The sequence below is a fragment of the Pollachius pollachius genome, assembly GCF_949987615.1.
Source record: "Pollachius pollachius genome assembly, chromosome: 3".
Classification (NCBI taxonomy): domain Eukaryota; kingdom Metazoa; phylum Chordata; class Actinopteri; order Gadiformes; family Gadidae; genus Pollachius; species Pollachius pollachius.
In genome coordinates, this window is record NC_136936.1 from 48641037 (window position 1) to 48665683 (window position 24647).

The following is a 24647-nucleotide window of genomic DNA, read 5'->3' on the forward strand; positions in this document are numbered from 1 at the left end:
GGCTCAGGAGCTAGAGCGGGTGGGCTGGTAACCGGAAGGTTGCTAGTTTGATCCCCGGCTCCTCCTACCTGAGTGTCAAGGTTTTCCCCGAGCAGGACACCTCACCCTGACTGCTCCCGGCGAGCCGGCTGTCGCCTTCCATGTTTGACTCCGCCATCGGTGTGTGAATGTGTGCATGAACGGGTGAATGTTGGGCAATATTGTAAAGAGCTTTGAGTGGCCATTGGTTAAAAAAGCGCTGTATAAATGCAGTCCATTTACCATTTACCAAAGAGCCAACTGATATTTGGTGTGGAATCCCAAGGGCAGGATAATCATTGGTTGAACCTCAGGCTGAATCCAACGACAATGTGCTCTCGAATGTTATTTTATTCAGTCTAAAGCTTGCGTGTGCTTGCGTGGGCACAAAGCTTACATGTTCTTGCATGTGTCTGAGAAAGCATTTGTGTGCGGTCAAGCTGAGCTCCACGACACTGGCTCGGATTGAAGCTCTTCACAGAAACCGTTACTTGTGTTTGGCTTTTCTACTCAGAAGTGGTTTACTAATGGATGAAGCAGATGTTTCCACATTCCCTGTCCTGTCCCCCACATGTAATGTCCCTGCAATTCCGAAAGGATGTTTGTAATTTGTAACCCCAATGTGTCGTTATTCGGGAGATAAAAAGATGGATTCATTGTTAAATGGGTTCTCTCCCTCTTCAGTGTCAACACATTAGCATCAATGCGATAAAACACAACAACTCTGTATTGCAATTTGTCACAACATACATCACTTACACGCTTCATGTGGGATGTTGTAACAACACACGACTTACACGGTTCACCTTTGTGATGTTGTCACAACATGCATCCATTCCACGCTTTCCCTGTGCAACGTCACAACATACATAACTAACACGGTTCATATGTGAGATGTTGTTACAAAATACAGAAATAACACGCTTCACCTGTGATGATGGTGTTACGCCACACAGAGCCTCCTCCACCCTTCACCTGTGTGATGGTGTTACGGCATACAGAACCTGTGTGATGGTGTTACACCATACAGAACCTGTGTGATGGTGTTACACCATACATCGCCACCGCCACCCTTCACCTGTGTGATGGTGTTACACCACACAGAGCCTCCTAGAACCTCCACCTGTGTGATGGTGTTACACCACACAGAGCCTCCTAGAACCTCCACCTGTGTGATGTACACAACCCGGAACAATCTGTTAGCTGTCAGTTCAGAGGGATCCTGCGGAAAAACACGGGTACCCCTGCTAGTGAGACACCCAGGCCAGCCTCCCGTGTCTCCAGACAGATTTTCCTCAAGGTGTGTGTTTGTGTGTGTGTGTGTGTGTGTGTGTGTGTGTGTGTGTGTGTGTGTGTGTGTGTGTGTGTGTGTGTGTGTGTGTGTGTGTGTGTGTGGCACATCTGTGCTGCTATTGTTTATTCATGGGCTAAACCCTTTGAAATGTGTTAAGATACTTCCCACTCATTATAAAAATCCTGCCACCCATGGATTAGTACTTTGATGTCACCAATCCTGCTTCAAAGGCTTCTTCCACTGCTATTAATCACAGTTTAGCCTCTGAAGATATCGCCAGAGAAAACATTTGGACATCTTGCGTAAAAAAAAAAAGAAGCTTGAAATGCGGCGAGTGTCTTGCATGTGCGGATGCGTCCGTGTATCCTGCTTTTTTTATTCTTTTTTTTCCGCGTCGTTGGCGTGTGGCTCCGGGGCTGCCGGGAGCCCAGCTGGGAGCCTCGGAGTCGAGGGGATACAGAGCCGGGTTTAGGGTGCCTGCTCGCTCCTCGCTTCCCGCTCTGTGGCTGTCACGTTAATACCGCGGAACGTTTTCCCGCTCAGCGCATCAGAGTGGCGCGAGCCGTTCTGCTCCGCCACGCGACGAGCCGGAAAGTCACCGGAACGTCACCGCTCCATGAGTGTTATTCCCGGGTTCTCTTTCATGTTCCGACGTTCGTGCGAGTCGCTCTCCATAACTCTCCGTTTCCTTCCCCACTTTATTTTTTTTTTATCATCGCTGGATGTTAATATGAAGATCTGAGTTTGTTCTCAATGATTGTATCGAGACGAACGGAAGTTTCAGCATCAATTTCATCATTTATCCTACAAGTTTGACGTTTAGCAAACACCTCTCCCAAAGCAATGCTTCTGATTTCATTCATGGGCAGGTCGGTGGTAAGGGCATATGCTTGAGGACGCCTTAATGTCAGACTGCAGACATTCAGAGGTCAAACCCAGACCCTTTGGGCTGGGAGTCACCCTAACACCCTAGGCCCTGGATCAACCTGCCCGTCCTGTGTTTGGTGTTATGTCGAACAGGTAACCTGGCGATGTCGAGGGCAAAGGTCACCGCAGCCTCCAGGTCTCTGCCTCCTCAGCTCAGGTCAGGACGGAACAAGGTAGGCCTCCTCTCCTGCCTCCTACGCCATTCAAAGCATCTTACAGTGAGCTGAATTACCTCTCGTTAGGGAGGGGCAGAGATCGGAATTGGGGTGAGCCCACTGGTTGCCAACGTGTTGTGGCCCGTCACCCTATTTCTACCTCTGAAAACGATCACAACCCTGACGTGAGCTTTTGTGCATCTGCATCCACACAAATAGTTTTTACCCAATCAACATCTGCCGGTAATATGAGATTCCTTCATTGCATCACACTACTACACACTAGTTGATTAGTCGTTTGCTTGTGGTTTTAAATCATCAGTTTGTATACACAGGCCATCTATGAGACTTTTAAAAACTATTTTTCACTAAAATGGATCATCAAATATCAATAGGTTGTGTTAGTAATCTCCTGCGACCCCATTTGCTAATCAGGGGTGCAAAACAACACCAGAAATGATCAGTGTCATGAGTGTGCTGATGACATTCTGGATCAAACCCTGCACCTTTGTGTCTGAAGGTCGGATTACCCTACAGCCACAACACGATCCTCTAGCCCCAAGTTATCCTCATATGAGCACCATATGCTCCTCTATCAGTGGCTCATTGGCACCACATGCTAGAGTACCGTTACAATGGGAGCCTCTTTATTTTCTGCTGGTTGTTCCTGGGGTCCTGTAGTGTGCTTCAGCTCCTAGTCTTCTCTCTGAGGCCCTGTGCAGCACTTTTGTGTAACGTTTGTATGCAGGTTTTTATTATTTTTTCAGCTGTGAAAGTTAAACCTAATGGGTTTGTAGGTTACACATGCTCAAGATGTTTTTAATGCAGTTTTGTCATGCAGTGTCGGTAAGTTTCACATATTTAGCAACAATAGCATCTGTATGCAATAAACACAAAGATTGAGTAAGGCAGAAAAAAACGAATAACTACATGGTGGGATTATTTGTTCACAATGACCATTGTATATCTACTTAGGTTCTTAATAGGTGTATATATGTTTATGTGAATGTGAAAGAGTGATTATGAACACTGTTCTCTGAAAGGACTTTGAATCTTTGCTGTCCATCTAACATTTTCTTTATGTGTTCCTTATACAGCTTATTACCTATCTTAAGGGGAAGCATTTGGTCAAATCAAACATTAACAAAAATATAAAGTTGTATTATCCACCTCAACTATCCCTTTTCATGGATAAATGTCATTAGATACAAAATTAAGGTGATAATCTACAAAATGGCATCCCATTAAATGCTGCTGCACTTTCACTCAGGCTGAATCTCCTTGTCTTTCCCTATATACTCCTTCTTTCTCATCGTGTGCTGTGATCAAAGTCCCCAAAATACCTAATGCAGGTAAGAATATGTAGCAAGAGTACAGCATATTTCAGAATTAAAAAAGGTGCTTCCATACATATTGAATGTCAGAACACTATATCCCCCGTTAGAAAGCTGAATCTATACCAGGCCTTGATTGATTCACGTCGCTGCAAACGGGCTAACCGCGGAGGCAGAGGGCGGATTCCCGCGCTATACCATCACTTAAGATTCTGCTTTATCTAAGGGAACATATGTTGTAATTTCAAGTGAATCAGACTTGGTCACCGCGAGAATCCCAGAGGACGTGAGTCAGTGTAGCTCCTGTACCCGCACAGACTAAAAAGTGGCTATGTGACAAGATGATTGATGTAAAACCCATGCTGCCATGTACCAAAATCAAAGCCGCCATTGAAGTGTACAAAAAGTTTGCAGTGCGCACAGATTAAAGGGGGGTGCAGGCACATCTCTAACCCTTGTTTGACTAGTTGAAGCGCTGAGCGGCTAACTGCTCGCGCTCCACTAAGAACACCCTTCAACATATCAAACTGTCACCTCTCCCGCTTACTTCACTCAATTTATTCAGGGGAATGTTTGACATACCTTTTCCTCACTTCGTCCCCCCGGTGAGCGGGGTGCGATAAAGTATTAAGATATGCACTTTAATATGTAGACTTGAAATAAAATATTGATTGCGTCATTAATTTTGATGAAGCCTCGAAACGGCGGGGAGAGAGAGCGGCCATTGGAATGCTCGGATTGTGTCCCCCTCGTTAAACCGTCGCCGCGACGACGATGGCGGCAGTTCGCTTGTTGACAAGCGGGCGTCATTTATTCAGAGTGCACCGTGATGGCCCAAGACACCTGAGGGGATAATTCCTCTAGGTAGTTAGCGGTTAAATGTTTACGGCGCCGTCTCGTACAGATGGCACATAGTAAGCAACTGCACCCAATTTAGAAGAAGGCCGAAACGCTTTACTGACTGACTCCTCCGTCTCTCCCCCTGTCGTTCAGTACTGGCACACAAACAAACACCAAGCCTTCAAAGGGAATGCTGTCCCATTAGCGGAGCGGCCTCTTGGGTTTGCCGGTGTCTGCAGTGTGTGTGCGTACGCTGATGACGTTGTGCTGGTCCCGTGTGTGCTGCAGATAGACACCATGGAGATGACGCGGCACCCGGATGAGACCACCAACATGAGGAGGCAGACTGTAGCCTCCTACTTCCGGGTAGGTTGCTGTGTCCACCGCGGTGGCAAACGCACGCAGCACGCTAACAAAGGTTATCGTGCTGCGTGTGTTTGTTACAACACGATCCACGTATCGATGAGAGATTGTAACTTTTGCTGCACACGTACTCTCATGCTTTTGTTGATGATGTGATGAAGGTGCATTAGTAATATTGTGTTTGTTTAATTTGAGGAAATTACAATTGCATGGAAAAAACATTAGGCTGAAACAGAGTGGTTTTGAGAGGGAACGAAGGGCGTTAATTGAGTGTGTTTTGAAACACCATGCTCTGTTTTTTCTGGCCGCCTGTGAAGAATTGAACTCCACCCGTTCTCCACAGATGTGAGGGCAGCCAGCAGCCAAAATAATGAATGCCGGCTTCTGAATTATCCATGGAGATGTATTATGTAGGCCGTAAGGTAGCAAAATACAGCTTCTGAGATGTTTGACCTGGTGAGCAGTTCAGAGCAATTAACATCTGCAGTGCCGCCGTACATGAACCACTGAAACTAGAAGTATCAGAACAAGTCATACAACCAGTCCTCCCATCAAACAGATTTAAATATTAAAGGCGCTGTAGGTAACTATTATTAAAACCTTGCTCTTGGCTGCTCTTTCTCCCCACAAGCCTCCAGTCCTTCCTCCCGCAGCTTTAATCCACGACCTGTTGGCCCGTACATTCGTGACTTAGGGGCAGCATGTGGATCAGGAGCGGGCTGGCTGCTAACGGTTGCTAATTTGTCACGGTGTCCCTGAGCAAGACGTCTAACCCCAACTGCTCCCGACGAGCTAGCTGTCGCCTTGCACCGCTGTCGGTGTGTGAATATGTGAATGAATGGGTGAATGTTGGGCAATATTGTGAAGCGCTTTGAGGGACCACTGGTTCGGAAAAGCACTGTATAAATGCAGTCCATTTACCATTTACCATTTACATGGAACCCCACCATTGTCCCAAAGTTCAAGGAAAAACCTCTCACGGTTCCTCCCCCGCCCCTGTCCGGGTACGCTACCCCCCCTGATGACGTCCGTGTGCCCCCCCCCCCCGGCAGTACTCCCTGATGGACCTGCTGTCCAAGATGGTGGTGGGCCAGCCCCACTTTGTGCGCTGCATCAAGCCCAACGACGACCGGCAGGCGCTGCGCTTCACCCAGGAGCGCGTGGTGGTGCAGCTGCGCTACACCGGCGTCCTGGAGACCGTCAGCATCCGGCGCCAGGGCTACTCCCACCGCATCCCCTTCGAGGAGTTCGTCAACAGGTAACCGCGGCAACCGGGGCGGAGGCTCCTCCTACACACCCCCCCCCAACACGGAACCCCCTCCTCTCTCCTCGTCTCGCACCACGGGAGACCTTTAGTCCGAAGGTGTCTCCCCCTTTAGTCTCTCCCAGTGATGGGGAGGGAGGGGGGGTGGAGGAGGACTAAAGGGGAGACACCTTTAGTCTGAAGGCGTCTCCCCCTTTACTCTCCCCCAGTGATGGGGAGGGAGGGGGGGTGGAGGAGGACTAAAGGGGAGACACCTTTAGTCCGAAGGTGTCTCCCCCTTTAGTCTCTCCCAGTGATGGGGAGGGAGGAAGGGTGGAGGAGGACTAAAGGGGAGACACCTTTAGTCTGAAGGCGTCTCCCCCTTTACTCTCCCCCAGTGATGGGGAGGGAGGGGGGGTGGAGGAGGACTAAAGGGGAGACACCTTTAGTCCGAAGGTGTCTCCCCCTTTAGTCTCCCCCAGTGATGGGGAGGGAGGGGGGGTGGAGGAGGACTAAAGGGGAGACACCTTTAGTCCGAAGGTGTCTCCCCCTTTAGTCTCCCCCAGTGATGGGGAGGGAGGGGGGGTGGAGGAGGACTAAAGGGGAGACACCTTTAGTCCGAAGGTGTCTCCCCCTTTAGTCTCCCCCAGTGATGGGGAAGGAGGGGGGGTGGAGGAGGAGTAAAGGGGGAGACGCCTTTAGTCTCCCTGTGATGGGGAGGGAGGGGCCAAAGGTGGAGACACCTCGGTGATCGGGGAGGGATGGGGGTGTAGGAAGGGTTCTTTGAGAGAATAAAGGGGAGTCCTACACATGGGAACAACTTCCCTGGGCTCCTGGGACGAAAACAGTAGAAGGATGCATGGAGGAAGTTCAAATAATTATCAGACACTGGATGATTCTGGTTAAAATCCACCAAACAGTCAACATTTGTAATGTTTACTACAAACAAACTCCCTAAATGAACTGTTACATTTTTAGTAATCATTGAGTTTCAATGTTGGTTCTTTTATAGTGGGTTCGCTGAGCTGCCTAAACAAAGGCCGTAATGACATCATTCTGGGCCAATCACGGCGACTGTAACACCTGCCCGAGCCACTCTCAGTCCTTCCACGCAGCGCAGCCTGCAGCCTGCTGTACGCTGACACAGCCCCGGGGACTGGAGGGCAAGGTTTGGGGGTGGGGCTGGTGCCCCATGCTCTACATCACACAGAAACATAGGTTCCTTAATTAGACCCGAGTCAAACTTGAGCCTAGCGCAGGGGGCTGACTAATTGGCCGTCATTAGTGATGGTGGAAGACCGGGCCCTTTAACTTACCAGGGTGGAAACGCCGGTGAAGGGAAGACTGCCAGAATTCAAAGAGGGAGGAACCGTGATAATGAGGGGGGAACCATTTTAATGGATTTCTTTGATTATTTATGAAGAATGTCTCTTTTCCCAGTGTCCTGAGAGGGGGAAAGAGGAAAAGTTACCCATGGTCCTTTGCTCCCTGGGGCCTTGCATTATGTGGCTCAATTAAAACGAGGAGCTATATCGTTAGGGGCCCGGCGGAAGGATTGGCTTCTGTAGTCCGAGGCATGGGGAAATGGATCGGATCCTCAATTATTTTCGGAGCTAAACATTCCCCATAAGGTGTACGTGATCATTTAGCCAGCCCTTTTTTTTGGTGAAACAGCAGGTAGTTTAGGCTTATTATCTTCCTGTGAAGGTAAAAAAAAAAAATGTAATTGAGACACAAGGAAACAAGTGTTTGATCAGCAATCCTTTGAAAATGATTGCGGGCACCTCTAAAGGGGGGGGGGGGGGAGATAAGAGTTCATTAGGTTGGGCTGATGGTGTTTGGAGGAGGAGGGGGTGGGACGGCCGGCCGGACTGCCTCCCTCGGGGTGGGGGGGGGTCTCTATAGATGGGGGAGCTTTATCTCCTGACTGTTAGTGTGTGAGTGTATGGAAGGGCTCAGTTCTGCTCCTCAACTGTTACTTTATTGTAGCCCACTATCAAGAGCCGTGTGTGTGTGTGTGTGTGTGTGTGTGTGTGTGAGCACTTGCCTGCATGTGTGTGTGTGCGTGCACGCATGCTCGTGTGTGTGTGTGTTTAAGTGTGTCTCTGTATCTGTGTGTCTATCGGATGTTGGTTTCTCTGTCCGTCCATCTTCCTGCTTGCTTGCTTTTCTGTCTGTCCGAATGTCAACCTGTCTGTCTAGCTCTCTTCCTCTCTGCCTTTCTGTCTGTCTGTCTGTCTGTCTGTCTGTCTGTCTGTCTGTCTGTGTGTCAGCCTGTCTGTCCGGCTCTCTGCCTCTCTGCCTCTCTGTCTGTCTGTCTGTACGTCGCTCTGTCTGTCCGGCTCTCTGCCCCTCTGTCTGTCTGTCTGTCTGTCTGTCTGTCTGTCTGTCTGTCTGTCTGTCTGTCTGTCTGTCTGTCTGTCTGTAGGTCGCTCTGTCTGTCCGCCTCTCTGCCTCTCTGCCTCTCTGCCTCTCTGCCTCTCTGTCTGTCTGTCTGTCTGTCTGTACGTCGCTCTGCCTGTCCGGCTCTCTGCCCATCTGTCTGTCTGTCTGTCTGTCTGTCCGGCTCTCTGCCCATCTGTCTGTCTGTCTGTCTGTCCGGCTCTGCCCCTCTGTCTCTCTGTCTGTCCGCCCGTGCGTCTGAGCCGTATCATCCAGAATGCAGACCTTAGCATTAAGTCCTTAATATCCCAGCAGAGCCTGGCGGGAGCGGGCCCAGCGCGCCAAATGGCTAAACTGCGCACAAAAAACCTGATTTAAATGTGTGCTCTGATATCAAAGGCCCGTCTGATGTTGCTAAGGAGTGCTTTGTATTTACCATCAAAGACATAACAGGTATCAACAGGAATTAGAATGAAAGGCGGGAGACCAAGGGAGGAGATAGAAGTTCAAAGAAGTTTTTTGTTTCTTCTCCTATCTTGTTATTGTTCGGGTTTCTCCGGCCGACGCCGTCCGCAGCGCCGCGTTAGAGGCCCCGCGTCAGGGCCCCGTGAGGGCCCCTGAACAAACAGACGCCGCGCCCGCACCCGCGTACAGTGCTGGTGTTTTGTAAACTTCTCCGCCGTGGCTCCCAGACGGGGGGCCGGCGATGAACTTGTCCTGGAGCTGATGGAGCACAACCCAACCCCACCACCCAACTCCACCCCCCACCCACAGCTGATGTGCGCTCACGGTAATCGGAGACGGACCTGTGTTCAAACGGGGCCAGACAATGGACCTCTGTGGTGTGTGTGGGGGGGGGGGGGGGGGGGGGGGGGGGCTCGTGTTTCGGGTTCAGAGTCGTTGGAGAAACGCTCACGAGAGAAACTCACCGAAAAGAAAAACACTTTGAAAAAAAATCACAGGTCGAAATCGCGTGTTGTTGCGGAACAAGGCGGCCTCTATTTTGTATTCCATGTTTTCTCTCGGCGTACCTTGAAGTGCTCCGGCTCTGCTGGGTTCAGATCACTCTTTAACTCTCTTTCATCACCCCCTCCGGCCCCCCCCTGCGCTCTCTCCCCCCTCTCAGATATTACTACCTCGCCTTCCGCGCCCACCAGATGCCGGCGTGCAGCACGGAGAACGCCGTGGCCATCCTGAAGCGCGCCAGGCTGGAGCACTGGGTCCTGGGACGGACCAAGGTAACGAGACCCTCCTCAGCATGAAGGATTCATGGGTGAACGCCGCTCTGCCGGTCTGCCGGGCTGCCGGGGCCCAGGAGAGGCCGGGCGGGTTGGTGTATGGTGTTTACGGAGCGTGTTTCGTGCTTCTCGAAACACGCCCCCCTCTACCACGACCGCTCCAAGCATATTAGAGTTAACGTCTCAATTTAAACCCCAGTGTGTATGTATGCAGACAGACACAGACACACAGATAGACATGCACACACATGCACACAGACACACACAGATAGACCCACATACACAGACACACAGATAGACACACGCACACACTCTCACACACACAAACACACTCACACACACACACACAGATAGACACACGCACACACACACACACACACAGATAGACACACACACACAGACACACGCACACACATAGATAGACACACACAGATAGACGCAAGCACACAGACACACACACAGATAGAGACACACACACACACACATGCATTCACACAGACACAAATGCACTCACACTGACACACAGAAAAACACACACACACACACACACATAAAGATAGACCAACACACAGACACAGACACACACATAGAAACACACACACACGCACACAGGCTGAAGTATCATGTCAGGAGAATATATGGCTCAGCGCGCGGAGACTCAAAGCAGTGGTTCTGGGACCACCTGGGGTTCACCTGTCTGAGCTGCCTGAGTACTTGAGCCCGAGTGGGATGTTCCCTTCCTGCCGGCGTCTCGCGGTTGAGCCGCTGTCTCGGCTGTGTACGGGCTGCGTGGGACACACCGCCCTCCTGCTGTGCAGATTAGATAGATTAGCAGGGACTGGGGAGAGTTGTTGTGCATCAACAATGACAACACGATCCTTGATCACGTTTAGAAGATGGAGCAGCCTTGCGCACCATGACATATGGCGTGCCATATGGAGAATCAGAATAAGGCGCTGTAAGATATATCTGAGGATGTGTAGGTGGTGTGAAGGTGTGCTCTAGTGTGTAGGTGGAGTACAGGGGTGGAGGAGGGTTCTAGTGTGTAGTGGGGGTACAGGAGGGTTCTAGTGTGTAGTGGGGGTACAGGAGGGTTCTAGTGTGTAGTGGGGGTACAGGAGGGTTCTAGTGTGTAGTGGGGGTACAGGAGGGTTCTAGTGTGTAGTGGGGGTACAGGAGGGTTCTAGTGTGTAGTGGGGGTACAGGAGGGTTCTAGTGTGTAGTGGGGGTACAGGAGGGTTCTAGTGTGTAGTGGGGGTACAGGAGGGTTCTAGTGTGTAGTGGGGGTACAGGAGGGTTCTAGTGTGTAGTGGGGGTACTTGAGGGTTCTAGTGTGTAGTGGGGGTACTTGAGGGTTCTAGTGTGTAGTGGGGGTACAGGAGGGTTCTAGTGTGTAGTGGGGGTACAGGAGGGTTCTAGTGTGTAGTGGGGGTACAGGAGGGTTCTAGTGTGTAGTGGGGGTACAGGAGGGTTCTAGTGTGTAGTGGGGGTACAGGAGGGTTCTAGTGTGTAGTGGGGGTACAGGAGGGTTCTAGTGTGTAGTGGGGGTACAGGAGGGTTCTAGTGTGTAGTGGGGGTACAGGAGGGTTCTAGTGTGTAGTGGGGGTACAGGAGGGTTCCAGTGTGTAGTGGGGGTACAGGAGGGTTCTAGTGTGTAGTGGGGGTACAGGAGGGTTCTAGTGTGTAGTGGGGGTACAGGAGGGTTCTAGTGTGTAGTGGGGGTACTTGAGGGTTCTAGTGTGTAGTGGGGGTACTTGAGGGTTCTAGTGTGTAGTGGGGGTACAGGAGGGTTCTAGTGTGTAGTGGGGGTACAGGAGGGTTCTAGTGTGTAGTGGGGGTACAGGAGGGTTCTAGTGTGTAGTGGGGGTACAGGTGTGTTCTGTGGGGGTACAGGGCTACAGGTGTGTTCTGTGGGGGTACAGGTGTGTTCTGTGGGGGTACAGGGCTACAGGAGGGTTCTAGTGTGTAGTGGGGGTACAGGTGTGTTCTGTGGGGGTACAGGGGTACAGGTGTGTTCTGTGGGGGTACAGGGGTACAGGTGTGTTCTGTGGGGGTACAGGTGTGTTCTGTGGGGGTACAGGGCTACAGGCGGGTTCCTGAAGGTGTTCTATTCTGCGGTTCTGTTCCCGGGGCTCCAGGTGTTCCTGAAGTACTTCCACGTGGAGCAGCTGAACCTGCTCCTGCGGGGGGTGCTGGCCCGGGTGGTGTTGATGCAGGCCTACACCCGGGGCTGGCTGGGGGCGCGGCGCTACCGCAAGGTCAAGCAGAGGCGGAGCCACGGCGCCCTGGTCATCCAATCAGGTACCAGAAGCAGCTTGTTGTTGTTGTTGTTTTTTTTTTCCAGATGTGTTTATTGTTTTTTTTCGTTTTGAGTTACAAATACAGTGAACACGAACCAACTGGACAAAAACATACCTCAAATAGATTTTTTGAATAATCACAATAATAAAGTTATATAAAAGACTAAAAACAATCAAAACTCGATGGCACACTCACTGGTAATGAGGCAATGGGTTGCCTAACCGTTGTACAGGGGTTAAGATTGTAAAGGTCGCTTTAGAGCCCTAAGAAATTGAGGGCCCTTTACAAAGTTCAAAAAGGAAGTTCACATTTTTTCAAACAGTGCATATTTTCCTTTCAGTGAAAATGTTATTGAGCAGCTTGTTGTTAGCTTGAGTTCCTGTAGGAGGTGGGATTTGGGAAGAGAGAGAGCAGAAGAGAGCAGGTTTGAAAATACTAAAATCTAAATAATAAATGCCCCTCCCTCCGTATGTTTCTCCACCTTTGAGGAGTGTTGTGTTTAACAGAAATTGAATTGACCGGGGAGATGGATCCCCGGCACCAATCAGGGAAGAGATGCCCTGGTTGGTCAGAAATTAGCCGGGAGTGGTCTGAAAGGGAAATGGTCTCGATAGAAACAGATATTCTCACAGAGCATTTCACTCTAATAGCTTCCGGATGGCTGACCTATTTCTAACACATTACACTCAAATGATGGCTCTTAAATCTGTCCCACAGCACCTCTCACTTATTTAGAAACTATTTAGCAACATTCACTCTTGAGCCGTTTTTCTAGAAGTTGCTTCGAACCAAAGTGAGTTTGTCCTAATAATCTCTAGACACACGTCAGTATGTGCAGGTAGGTGTTGGCAGGGAGACTGTGGACTAAGGGGTTTGGAGTAGGGCTGAAACAAGGAATCAAATATCATCCACTTTGCAATATGTCTGAGTTCAGTATCCCAAATCGCAGTGGCAATCTTTTGATCTGGGCAAAATATGTAGTAATAAATGTATAACACCATTTTAAACGAAGTACTGTGAGAAATGTAAGACAAACATGTAGGAAAACACGTTTGTTTGTTACAGAACCCAACAAAAGCCACGTCACGATTCGTATAGCCTTTACCGTGAAAATGGAAATCGTGACCAATCCCACTAATTGCCAATCACATCCAAATCGCAATATCCGTCCGAACAACCGTAACCTGATTTATTTCACCATATTGCTCAGCCCTAGTCCCAACCCCGAGCCCTCCGGTCTGGGAGTCAAAACAACCCCCTCACCACCAGACTATCCCGTCCCATCAAACGCTGTTATTCCCTCTTTTATCACTCTGCGATAAAACGGGGGGCTCAGCCGTCAACTCTGACCTCCTCCCCCCGCCGCCCCCTTACTCGTGAGGCACCTGCCCCCTTCCTCCCTGTGCCTGGCTCCGCGGTCCTCATGAAAGAGAGATGAGGACGATAAGCGCAACGGCGGCGCGACCGGTAGCGGCTAAGTGCCGTGCTCCGGAGAAAGACAATAAGACCTCAGAGAGTTCAAAGGCATCGCCTGGACCAGCCCGCGCCATCTCCGATCGGTTTGAAGTGGGGATCTCGCCTAGCGCCGCGGTCTGCCCGTTAAAGTGGCACCAGGGTGGTTATGTCGTGTTCGTTTAGATTTGTTTACTCACTGTCTACTGTTTTTTTTTGGCACCCTAAAAGAAATGCCCCTCCCTCCCCGCGTTTCTTCGCCTTTGAGGAGTGTTGCGTTTAACAGACCTTCTATTGAAAGGCGAGATGGATTCCCCCCCAACCAATCAGGGAGGAGATGCCTCAGTTGGTCGGAAATTAGCCGGGAGCGATCAGAAAGATGTTCTCACTGAGCATTTCACCCAGTAATATCTTGCAGATGGCTGAACTATTAATAACACGGTCAGTTTCAAATAATGGCTCTTGAAACTGACCGACAGCACCGCTCACTTCACAGGAGAAACTATTTAGCGATTACTATTTGTGTGTATGTGCAGTGCGCATACAATCAGGTGTCACCGGTGTGTCCGTCGTGTTCATTTAGATTTATTCAAATGTTAAACGGACTGCATTTATACAGCAGTTTTCTAACCAGTGGCCAGCACAAAGCACTTTACAATATCGCCTAACATTCACCCATTCACACAACGACGGGGGTGACAACCACGTAAGGCGACAGACGTCTCCTCAAGAGCAGTTAGGGGGAGGTGTCTTGCTCAGGGACACCCATAGCTAGGAGGAGCCGGGCATCGAACTAGCAACCTTGTGGTTACAAGCCAACCCACTCTACCTCCTGAGCCACATGCCTCCCCCACTCACTGTCCAACGTTTTGTTGGTATTCCCCCCAACATAGCATGGCGGGGGTACCTAGCCCGGCAGAGCCTGAAGCAGATGAAGGGGGAGCGGGATCGCGCGGCAGTGCGCATTCAGTCAGGTAAGGAGATCCGCTCGTCCTCTGATGTTTCGGCCGGGGCGGCCATTTTCTTTTATCTCTCCCCGGCGTTACAAACAGTGGAAATGTACGCCGCTTTTTTTCTTTACTCTGTACGTTTTCAAAAGAGAAAAAAGGGGATAAAGGCCTGAGAACCTTTTTTCGGGAGGGGGGGGGGGGGGGCTTTGTGAAAACGCCTTTTTTGATCTCGGTGAGTAGCCCACGAAACAGTAATAATTAATTAATAATGCATAAAGAGAGGGAGAGGGAGCCTTTTGAAAGTTTGGGCTGCATTGGGTCCCCGCGTTTCAGAAGAACAGCGCACGGAGCGATCTCCCTGGTTCTCCCTTTCATCTCTGTCCCAGCGCAAGGCCAAAGAGAGGGCTTATCCCCTTCTGTTTCCTCGCCACTTCCTCTCGCGCACATTCCTGGCCTATTACACAGCCCCTCGCATACCAGGAACAAGATGCCTTTTTATACTGTCAACCTTTTTCATCTGAGATGTAAATTAATTCTTACTCTGTGTGCCTTGACGGAGATCAAAGTGGACACATTAACCTTGCCGGGGTCTCTGCATCCCTCCCCCTCTCCCCTCCTCCTCCCTCCCCTTCTCTACTGCTCTTCCCTCCCCTCTCCCCCCCCGCTATCCCAGCCCTTCTCCCTCCCCTCCTCCTCTTCTCACTCCTCCTATTCCACCTCTCCCCCACCCCTCCTCTCCTCCCTTCTCTTCCTCTCCTCCCCCCACCCCTCCTCTATTCCTCTTATCCCTCTGCCTCTCCTCCCTCCCTCTCCTCTCGTCCCCCGCTGTCCCTCCCCCTCCTCTCCTACCCCCGTTCCTCCTCTTCTCCTCCCTTCTCCCTCCCCACGCCTCCTACCCTCATCTCCCCAACCTCTTTTCCCTCCCACTCCCTCCCTCTCCCTCCCTCTGGGGCAGGGGGGAGGGGGGAGGCGGGATGCTGCCAAGTAGGGGCAGGAGAGAGGAGGGCCAGGGGAGGAGAGCTGGCATTGTCTCCTAAAGGGGGGGGGAGATGCACTCATCTGGCGGCGGCGTTGCCTGCATCGCACACCTTGTGTGGCGTAACGCACGCATACAGCACGGGTCAATACCGTGGAGGAACAGACCCCTCCCCCACACCGCCTCGCTTTCATCTGTTTTCTTTCTCTCGTTCTTTCTTTACTATCCTTCTCTCTTTCTTTCTCTCTTTCTTTCTCTCTTTCCTTCTGTCTCTCTTTCTTTCTCTCTTTCCTTCTGTCTCTCTTTCTTTCTCTCTTTCTTTCTCTCTTTCCTTCTGTCTCTCTTTCTTTCTCTCTTTCCTTCTGTCTCTCTTTCTTTCTCTCTTTCTTTCTCTCTTTCTTTCTGTCTCTCTTTCTTTCTCTCTTTCCTTCTGTCTCTTTCTTTCTCTCTTTCTTTCTCTCTTTCTTTCTGTCTCTCTTTCTTTCTCTCTTTCTTTCTGTCTCTTTCTTTCTCTTTCTTTCTCTCTTTCTTTCTGTCTCTCTTTCTTTCTCTCTTTCCTTCTGTCTCTTTCTGTCTCTCTTTCTTTCTCTCTTTCTTTCTGTCTCTCTTTCTTTCTCTCTTTCTTTCTCTCTTTCTTTCTGTCTCTCTTTCTTTCTCTCTTTCCTTCTGTCTCTTTCTTTCTCTCTTTCTTTCTCTCTTTCCTTCTGTCTCTCTTTCTTTCTCTCTTTCTTTCTCTCTTTCTTTCTGTCTCTCTTTCTTTCTATCTTTCCTTCTGTCTCTCTTTCTTTCTCTTTCTTTCTCTCTTTCCTTCTGTCTTTCTTTCTTTCTCTCTTTCTTTCTGTCTCTTTTTCTTTCTCTCTTTCCTTCTCTCTCTCTTTCTTTCTCTCTTTCTTTCTCTCTTTTTTCTTTCTCTCTTTCTTTCTTTCTTTCTTTCTTTCTTTCCTTCTGTCTCTCTTTCTTTCTCTCTTTCTTTCTCTCTGTATTTATTCTCTCATTCTTCCTTTACTATCTTTCTCTCTTTCTTTCTGGCTGTCTCTCTCTATTTATTTCTCTCTTTATTTATTTATTTCTGTCATTCTCTCTTTCTAACCTTATTCTTTCCTTCTTTCTTTTTATCTTTCTCTGTTACTTTACTTCTCTCGTTTCTTTCCCATGCAGAATGTGTGCGTGTGCGTGTGTGTGTGTGTGTGTGTGTGGGCACAGTGAGGAGATGGGAGAGCCTGGACCTGACATAAGTGGTGCCTCCCCCCCCCCCCCCCTCCCAGCGGAACACTCCAGCACATTCACATTGTGTGTTCTCCGCAGCTTATATCCTTTGAGGTGGGCCGCATTTGCATTCTGAAAATAAACAGATGCCTTTCTAATGCGTGAGGCCGGTGGGCCCTCAGATCTCCGTCGGGCCCCTGGGGGGGACATGCTCTCCATCCATGAGACGAGGGCCTCGGAGCGGCCCCACAATGCGGCTCCGCTGTTATTAGCCCCCCCCTCCCGCGTGAAACCCTGCGAGTTAGAGCCGCAGAGGCCTCTGACCGCGGGACGCGACACGGCGCCGCTCACCGGTGTTCTTTAATGGCCTGTAAACACACGCACGCACGCACGCACGCACGCACGCACGCACGCACGCACGCACGCACGCACGCACGCACGCACGCACGCACGCACGCACGCACGCACGCACGCACGCACACACACACACACACACACAACCCCCCCTCGGTATCAAAACAGGCTCCTCCTGATAGCGGTGCTGAGCTCCCTTTCCCTAGTCAGAACGTAAATATATATATATTTTTTTTAGGACCGTCCTCAGGCATAATTGGTTTTAATTTCGGTTGTTACTGTCGCTCACTATCCCGAGAGTTGTCATAAATCACAGTAGATGTTTAGGAAGAGATAACTGTGTGTGTGTGTGTGTGTGTGTGTGTGTGCGCGTGTGCGTGTGGTCAACAATGTCTAACTGCCGTGTCTGTGTGTGTCTTAGTTTACAGAGGCCATCGTGTGCGCCGCGACCACGAACTCCGAAGACACAGCGCTCCCCCCGAGGCTGCTGGGAAGGCCGCCGAAGAGGAGCATTCTGGGTAGGAATCCACATCCGCTCTCCTCCACGTCCCCGGCTCATCTCATGGGTTCACTTTCCCGCCACGGTTTTCCCTTTTTAATGTGTGTGTGTGTTTGTGGTTGTAAGTGTGTGTTTCTGTGCGTGTGTGTTTGTGGTTGTAAGTGTGTTTTTCTGTGTGTGTGTGTTTGTGGTTGTAAGTATGTGTTTCTGTGTGTGTGTTTGTTTGTTTGTGGCTATAAATGTGTGTGTGTGTGTGTGTGTGTAAGTGTGAATCAAGTCAACTCAGGCGAGAAGGCGTGTCTTCCATCCTAGCCCCCTGATAGGCCACTCCCCCCTCCCCTGGCGTTCTCCTGCGGTCTGAACCACAGGAGAACGCCTCCTCCTCCTCCTCCTCCTCCTCCTCCTCCTCCTCCTCCTCCTTCCAGCGCACCGCCCCGCTCCGCTTTTATGGACGCAATAAATATCCTTCCGCCGAGATAGTTCACTTGTCTGACCGCGACTCAGGTCTGGTTGGTGGGTGTGTGTGTGTGTGTGTGTGTGTGTGTGTGTGTGTGTGTGTGTGTGTGTGGGGGGCACGCTGCTCTCCAGATGGCTGCTGATGTGCGGCTGAGGAGCATGTTGTGTTTATTCAGCATCTGGGGCAGGCCGGTCATTAGGGAGGTATGTGCTAAGCAGGGGAGGCAACACATGGGGACAAGGCAGAGGTGGTGGTGGTGGTGGTGGAGGAGGTGGTGGAGGTGGTGGTGGTGGAGGAGGTGGGTGAGGTGGTGGTGGTGGTGGTGGTGGAGGGGGTGGTGGTGGTGGTGGTGGTGGAAATGGTGCTGGAGGAGGTGGTGATGGAGGAGGTGATGGTGGAGGAGGTGGTGGCAGTGGTGGTGGTGGTGGAGGAGGTGGTGGTGGCAGTGGTGGTGGTAGTGGTGGTGGTGGTTGTGGTGGCGGAGGTGCTGGTACTGTGGGGATGGTAGTGGTGGAGGCGTTTAGACCCTACGCCTGTTACCGACACAGCTTGGCTCAAATAAAAGCTGTTTGAGATTATTGAAGATTCCCTTAACCTTTGGCGAGAGGTTCAAGTATGGCCGAGGTTAGGGACTGTTAAACGGCCCTTTGCTCTTCAATTAGTATCTAAATATATACAGTATATATATGTATATAATTATCTTATTCTGATAGTGTTGTGAATGAAGCGGACGTTTTAAAAGGGCAGATGAAGAAGTGCGAGCGGATGCAATGAGCGCAGGCTTTGAAATGTCGGTTGCCAACCGACTCACGTCCGGTCTGCACTTCCAAGCCAATTCACATTCCCAGATCTACTGAAGAAAGCTTTTGCTCACTTTAACCACATTTGATTTATTTATTTATCAAATAGTTCGGTCAACTGTGTGCGCGTCTCCCCCCCCCCCGCAGACGTCGACTCTGAAGACCAGATTTCCACATCTGAAAGTGTTTTCACCGCGCGCCGCGTGCCTCCATGTTTACAGTCATATTCCTTGGTGTGTGCAACGGAAAAAAAAACCAACAACTTCAAACCTCCACTCAACAATTCTGTTTAATCAAAGTTGGAGTCTCTCCATATAGATATTATTTCTTGACGAGATGCGGCCCCTGTTTTTTTCTCTTCTTCTCCGTACATTCACACCTACACACTGTTCCCTCGGCTTCTGACTTCCCCCTCGTCTCCGCGACGAATGAGTTTGATGTGTGCGTCCAACTCTGCGGGCCGCGTTGCTGCCAAGTCCACACACGACCGGCTGCGTTTGTTCTTCACTTAATCTCTTACTACGCTTGGCAGGAAAGGCGGTGTTGATGTTACTTAATGTTCCTCTTGCGTATGTATTATGCACCGCATTCATAATTACACCGACGAGCGATCGCTGTTGACGACATAATCCGCGATAACACGCCGTCCCCTTTTATGATCACCGGTGTAATCGGTTGATTTAACAGATCTTTATTTTTCCTCAGGATCAACGGACGCGCGGGCAGACAGCGGCACACACGTGTTGGAGAGGTAAGAACCCACCAGAGCCAAGCCAAGCATTTCCATTTCACTCCCCCAATTCATACAGTCTGTGAATGATAATAATAATAATAATAATTCGCCACTCGTGCATAAAGCCGACACAGCTGCACATTAACATAGGTTACACCGCTCTTTTGGATTCATGTTTTTTCATCCGGGAATCCTTGAAACAAAGGAGCGCTCTCCCCGCTCCCGACCATTCCGGACCCTGACGCCGGAGCGCCGATTGGGTGGTATGTAGGAGAGAGAGAGGGAATCAAAAGGGTGGAAATTCACAGCTGAGAATAAACGCTGGCTGTTCCCTGAGGTGGTTTGTCTTTACGCTTCTCTTTCTACAGATGTTAGACCCTTTTTTTAGTAAAGACCTGGGGTTCTTTGGTAGCACTTTGATATCCTGCTCGAATTCAATATGTGAAATAGAAGAGCCACTTCGTGACTTGGAGCACATCACACTCTTTGAAGTCGGATCCAATTTTTGCTGCTCACCATTTGATGTTGAAAGGATGAAATGAGGAAAATGTACAGTTTTTGCCAGTAACTCTGCTGAGCATATGTAAGATTAAAAAAAGCAAAATCCTTTGGAGAATGTACTTAGAAATGTTAAGCAGATTAATACTTTCCTATAGCTCTTTTATTCAAAGATAAAATTAAATATGGGGGAAACTACACATGTGCTTGTTTTTTTTGCACCACCCTCTCTCCGCCTCACAATTAAGTCAGTATGTTAGCTGCTTGCTAGGAGGTAGCGCTAATAAAGAAACGCATGTGATTGCATTAGCATGTGATTAGCATTGCGGCGCACATTAACAGTTCCGCGTTACATTGGCGCCCCGTTGGTGGAAGGGGTAAATAAACGAACACAACACTCGCACATGAATACATAAATAAAAACGACGCGCACAACACAACGCGACACAACGCGCTCGTCAGCGCTCATGTGCTCCTATCTGACGTCTCTCTCTCTGACGGTGTCGTTTGTTTGCGCCGTCTTTCTCCTCGTCTCCTCCTCAAGCGGGGGCCCGGCAGCCCAGAGAGAGGAGTGACAGACGGGAAGACAGACAAAGGCCGGGTGGAGGGCTGCGTGGCGGGGCCTCGCTGGGAGCCAGCCGGGCTGAGAGACACCCAGTGTACACAAGGTAAGCCCCAGACGCACAGTGGCTCGGGGGCTGCTGGTAATTACACAGGCAGGCAGGAGGAATACGGCTTTAATGGATAAAGTGGCACTTTGAATGGATTTTGAGTTTCTTTCCTCCACCTTTCATCACCGCACTCCCACACACGCACGCACATAGACACATAGGCGCGCACACAGGGGCACGCTCGCACACACACACACACACACACACAACAAACAGCCCGGGAGTGTGATGGGTGAGTTCGCCTGCAGTATGCTAATAACCACAGCTCATAATAAACGGTGCTCCTCCGTTATGTTTTGTCCTCCTCTCCCCCTCCTCCCCGAGTCACACAGACACTTCAAAGCGTTTCCTCTCTCCCCTGTGCACGGACGACCCCCCCCCTCTCCCCCCTTCTCCCCCTCGCAAAATAATTAATCATCAATGGCTCCTCCATCGGCTGTCAAAGCGGCAGTGACGAGCACAACGCACACAAACACTGATTTACTGAACATATGTTTGCTTTGCCTCGTCGCCCCGGGCGGCTGAATTACATTCATTTAGTCCTCCTGGGCGCCCGGGTGGGTGGCATGTGCACACCCCCCCCCCAGCCTGCCCACCCATAGGCTGGCCGGGGGAAGGGGGGGCCCGGCCCTTCATTAATGTTATTAAAAGCAGTCTGAGGTGGGAGACGGAGGTGGGATGGCGTTTAGCGGCGCGGCCTGGAGATTACCGGGATTAGGCCGGGGAAACGCGGCGCAGACAGGGCTCTCTCCGGCGGCCTGATTACTGTCAGCCCGCCACAGCAGGTCTGGGTTAGATAGCGGCTAATTCTCTAATGCGGCGGCACAGGTGACCTCCGCCCCCTAGCATGGGGCGGGGATTTGGGGGGGAGAAATGGATATGTTCTCGTGTGATTAAAGGGCGGGAAATGGATATCAGCTTGAGCCCGTTTTTGTTTGACTTTGTTTTGGTTTTTTTAACACCAGGAAGGGAGATAGATTGATTTATTTAGTGGGTTTTATTTGAGTGATGTTTAGGGTCTGCGAGCCCCCCTGTTGTTCAGTTCATAACATGTGTCCTTACAAGGGGTTTTCAAAGTAAAGGTCTTCTGTGTGTTTGGCCTCACTTGCTCTACAGAGAGACGTGTAGTTACTCCACTCTTATGTGCACATAGTTCACGTGTCCAGACAGTTCTCAAGCACCAGGAGGCTTCTTTGTAATATGTCCTCATGCAGGAATCTTATATATTTTATGTTTTATACGTGCTAGAAGTTGGGAGAGGGTGGAGGCAGGACAGGGAAGTGGTTATTTCACCTACGGATGAAATTAAATGTTTTCATTTAATTGTACTTTTAACTCATAATATTGGAATACTTCTATACTAATACTATTGTAAGACAATTATTTAGAAAGATTGCAAAAAGTCGCAAAAAATGGGCTTATTAAATCTGCCCATTTTTTTTTTTACATCATTCAAGACATTTCGACCCGATATTGATCCGGAAAAGGCACAAATTGGTGCATAGAATTTCACCAGCACACAGGAAAAGAAGTGTTTGACGCTCTGAAATTCCTGGGGGTCGACCACCAGACCCCCCCACTTTATGTGTACCAGAGTACGCCCTTGGGCTACGATGCAAGGGGCACCATCTAAACTCCTGCCTCGGGCACCAGATTTGTCAGGGCCGGCACTGGGCGTGAGCCAAAGGGTGTGTTCTTGTGCGTGTGTGCGGCTGGTGTTTTGGTTTGAGATATCAGCCCGACTTTACGCACCTCCTTCTCCTCCCCAACAAACAAGGAGTTGGAAAGGTGACACCGGGGGGGGGGGGGGGGTGGGGGGGTGCGTTCCTCGCTGGGCGTTCTCCGCTCTGAAGCATCGGATTCACCCTAATCCTTCCACGCTGAACACGCGTTCACCCGCCGGCCGCCGGAGCGCGCGCCTCCTGCCTCCTGCCTCCTGCCTCCTGCCTCCTCGCTCCTCGTCCTCTGTGCCCTGACCTCGCTGGGGGATTTGGCCCCTGACTGTGCTGGGAGGAAACCCCCCCGCAGAGGCTCCACGCAGCCTTCACCGCTGCGGAGGTGACCCCGTGTTAGAGATCACAAAGATATCCTTCAGCACCCTTCATATTCCTCATCCTGTGTGTGTGTGTGTGTGTGTGTGTTTGTGTGTGTGTGTGGGGGGCTATGTGTGTGCAATGAGTGTGTGTGTGCATGCATGTGTATGTGTGCGTGTGTGTGCATGCGCGTGGGTGCGTGTGTGTGCATGCATATGTGTGTGCGTGCCTGTATGCGTGGGTCTATGTGTGTGCATGTGTGCGTGCTTCTGCATGTGTGCGTGCGCATGTGTGCGTCTCACTGGGAGGCCGGCTTGCAGCTCGGGTTGCACTCAGGAAGCCTCATTTGAATACGCGGAGTGTGGGGGGTGGCGGTGGCCTGCCCGGCACCCAGGGCATGCTTTGATCCCATCTGAGGGCCTCCCTTCATCCTGGGACCGGGGGGGGGGGGGGGGGGGCGTGGGACCCGGGCCCCGCCAGATGTTAGGAGCCCCGGTCTCTTCCTGTGCCCCGTCCTGCCGCCGTCGCCCCGGGTGCGAACCCGGGGTCAACCTCGACTTCTGTGGGACACCAACAGAGAAGAGAAGGGGGGCGACCATTTACAAAAATGAGCCCCATGGAACTAACCCCTTGCCCCCGACCCCCCGTCCCGCCTCCACCCTCTCTCCAACTTCCAGCGTTGGGGTTGGGAACTCTCGGTCATGCCCCGGAACTTTCCGGCCCCGTCCCGGGCGTTGGAAATGCGTGAATCGGCTAAGCCCTGCGCCCAACCACGCGCCGCTACGCCGCCACAGAAGGCAGAGTCCTCCCTGTTCCCCGCGCCTTTGAACTCGGCTGGCTGCAGGGTTCCCTTCAGCGCCGAGTGAATTATCTGTTTGAGTGATGTTGACACCGAGCTTGGCGACCATTCTTAATCTGTCAGCCAAATAGCCCCGCAGTGCTTCCATTTAATGCAGAGGAGAGAGCGAGCTAAAGGACTGAGAGAGAAGGAGGGAGAGAGAGAGAGAGAGAGAGAGAGAGAGAGAGAGAGAGAGAGAGAGGAAGGGAGAGAATTTTGATTCCTTAGTACTCTGTGCAAACTCTCAGATGTCTGAACACGAAGCTTTTTGAATTTTTCCACACTCTGTTGCAATGAAAAACGAACACATATATGCATACACACACACACACACACACACACACACACACACACACACACACACACACACACACACACTTATATACACTAAACACACATCCATACATACATACCTACATACATATTTACATGCATACATATTTACATGCATGCATACAAATGTACATACATACATACATACATGCTTACATACTTACATACATACATACTTACATACATACATGCAAACATACATGCATACATATTCACATACATACACACATATTCACATGCATACAGCAATACATATTGACATACATACATACATACATACATGCATACTTTACATACTTAACATACTTTACATACACACACACAAACACACACACAAACACACACACACACACAAACGCATGCACCTACACACAGATGATTGCCGTGAGAGCAGCGTGTGGCAGGTGTCTGAGCCGCCCTGATGTTAAACACAGAGTGTGAGTGTGATCCAGGGGAGGTTGAGGCGATAGCATCACAGCGCCGCAGTAAACAGGATGCCGGATCAGTCGGCGCTGACTTTATGGTTTATGAAAGCTGAGCTACTTATGTTAACAGGCTTTTTTTTTTCCTTGAAGATTATAGTTGTGGTAAACACACATGTCAGGAGAGAGGGGAGCGAGGCGCGGATCAAGTGGAGGCACAAACACGCACGGCCAATTACTGCTGCACCTCCGCCGGAGAGGGGGAGAGAGAACCTGGTGCTTTGAAGAGACACAGAGGAGGAGGAGGGGGAGGAGGAGGAGGAGGAGGAG

At 50.5% G+C, this 24647-nt stretch overlaps 1 protein-coding gene across 1 annotated transcript in view; it reads left to right on the plus strand.

Annotated features, from left to right (window-relative positions):
- myo3b (myosin IIIB) overlaps nucleotides 1–24647 on the plus strand; it is an 80013-nt gene that overhangs the window by 38716 nt on the left and 16650 nt on the right. The window contains exons 23-32 of the mRNA XM_079733849.1: nucleotides 2333–2412; nucleotides 3726–3746; nucleotides 4857–4934; nucleotides 5984–6189; nucleotides 9683–9794; nucleotides 11933–12095; nucleotides 14441–14521; nucleotides 17455–17551; nucleotides 19495–19597; nucleotides 20565–20688. Coding sequence (XP_079589975.1) covers nucleotides 2333–2412; nucleotides 3726–3746; nucleotides 4857–4934; nucleotides 5984–6189; nucleotides 9683–9794; nucleotides 11933–12095; nucleotides 14441–14521; nucleotides 17455–17551; nucleotides 19495–19597; nucleotides 20565–20688 — 1065 coding nt within the window. The remainder of the gene's footprint in view (nucleotides 1–2332; nucleotides 2413–3725; nucleotides 3747–4856; nucleotides 4935–5983; nucleotides 6190–9682; nucleotides 9795–11932; nucleotides 12096–14440; nucleotides 14522–17454; nucleotides 17552–19494; nucleotides 19598–20564; nucleotides 20689–24647) is intronic.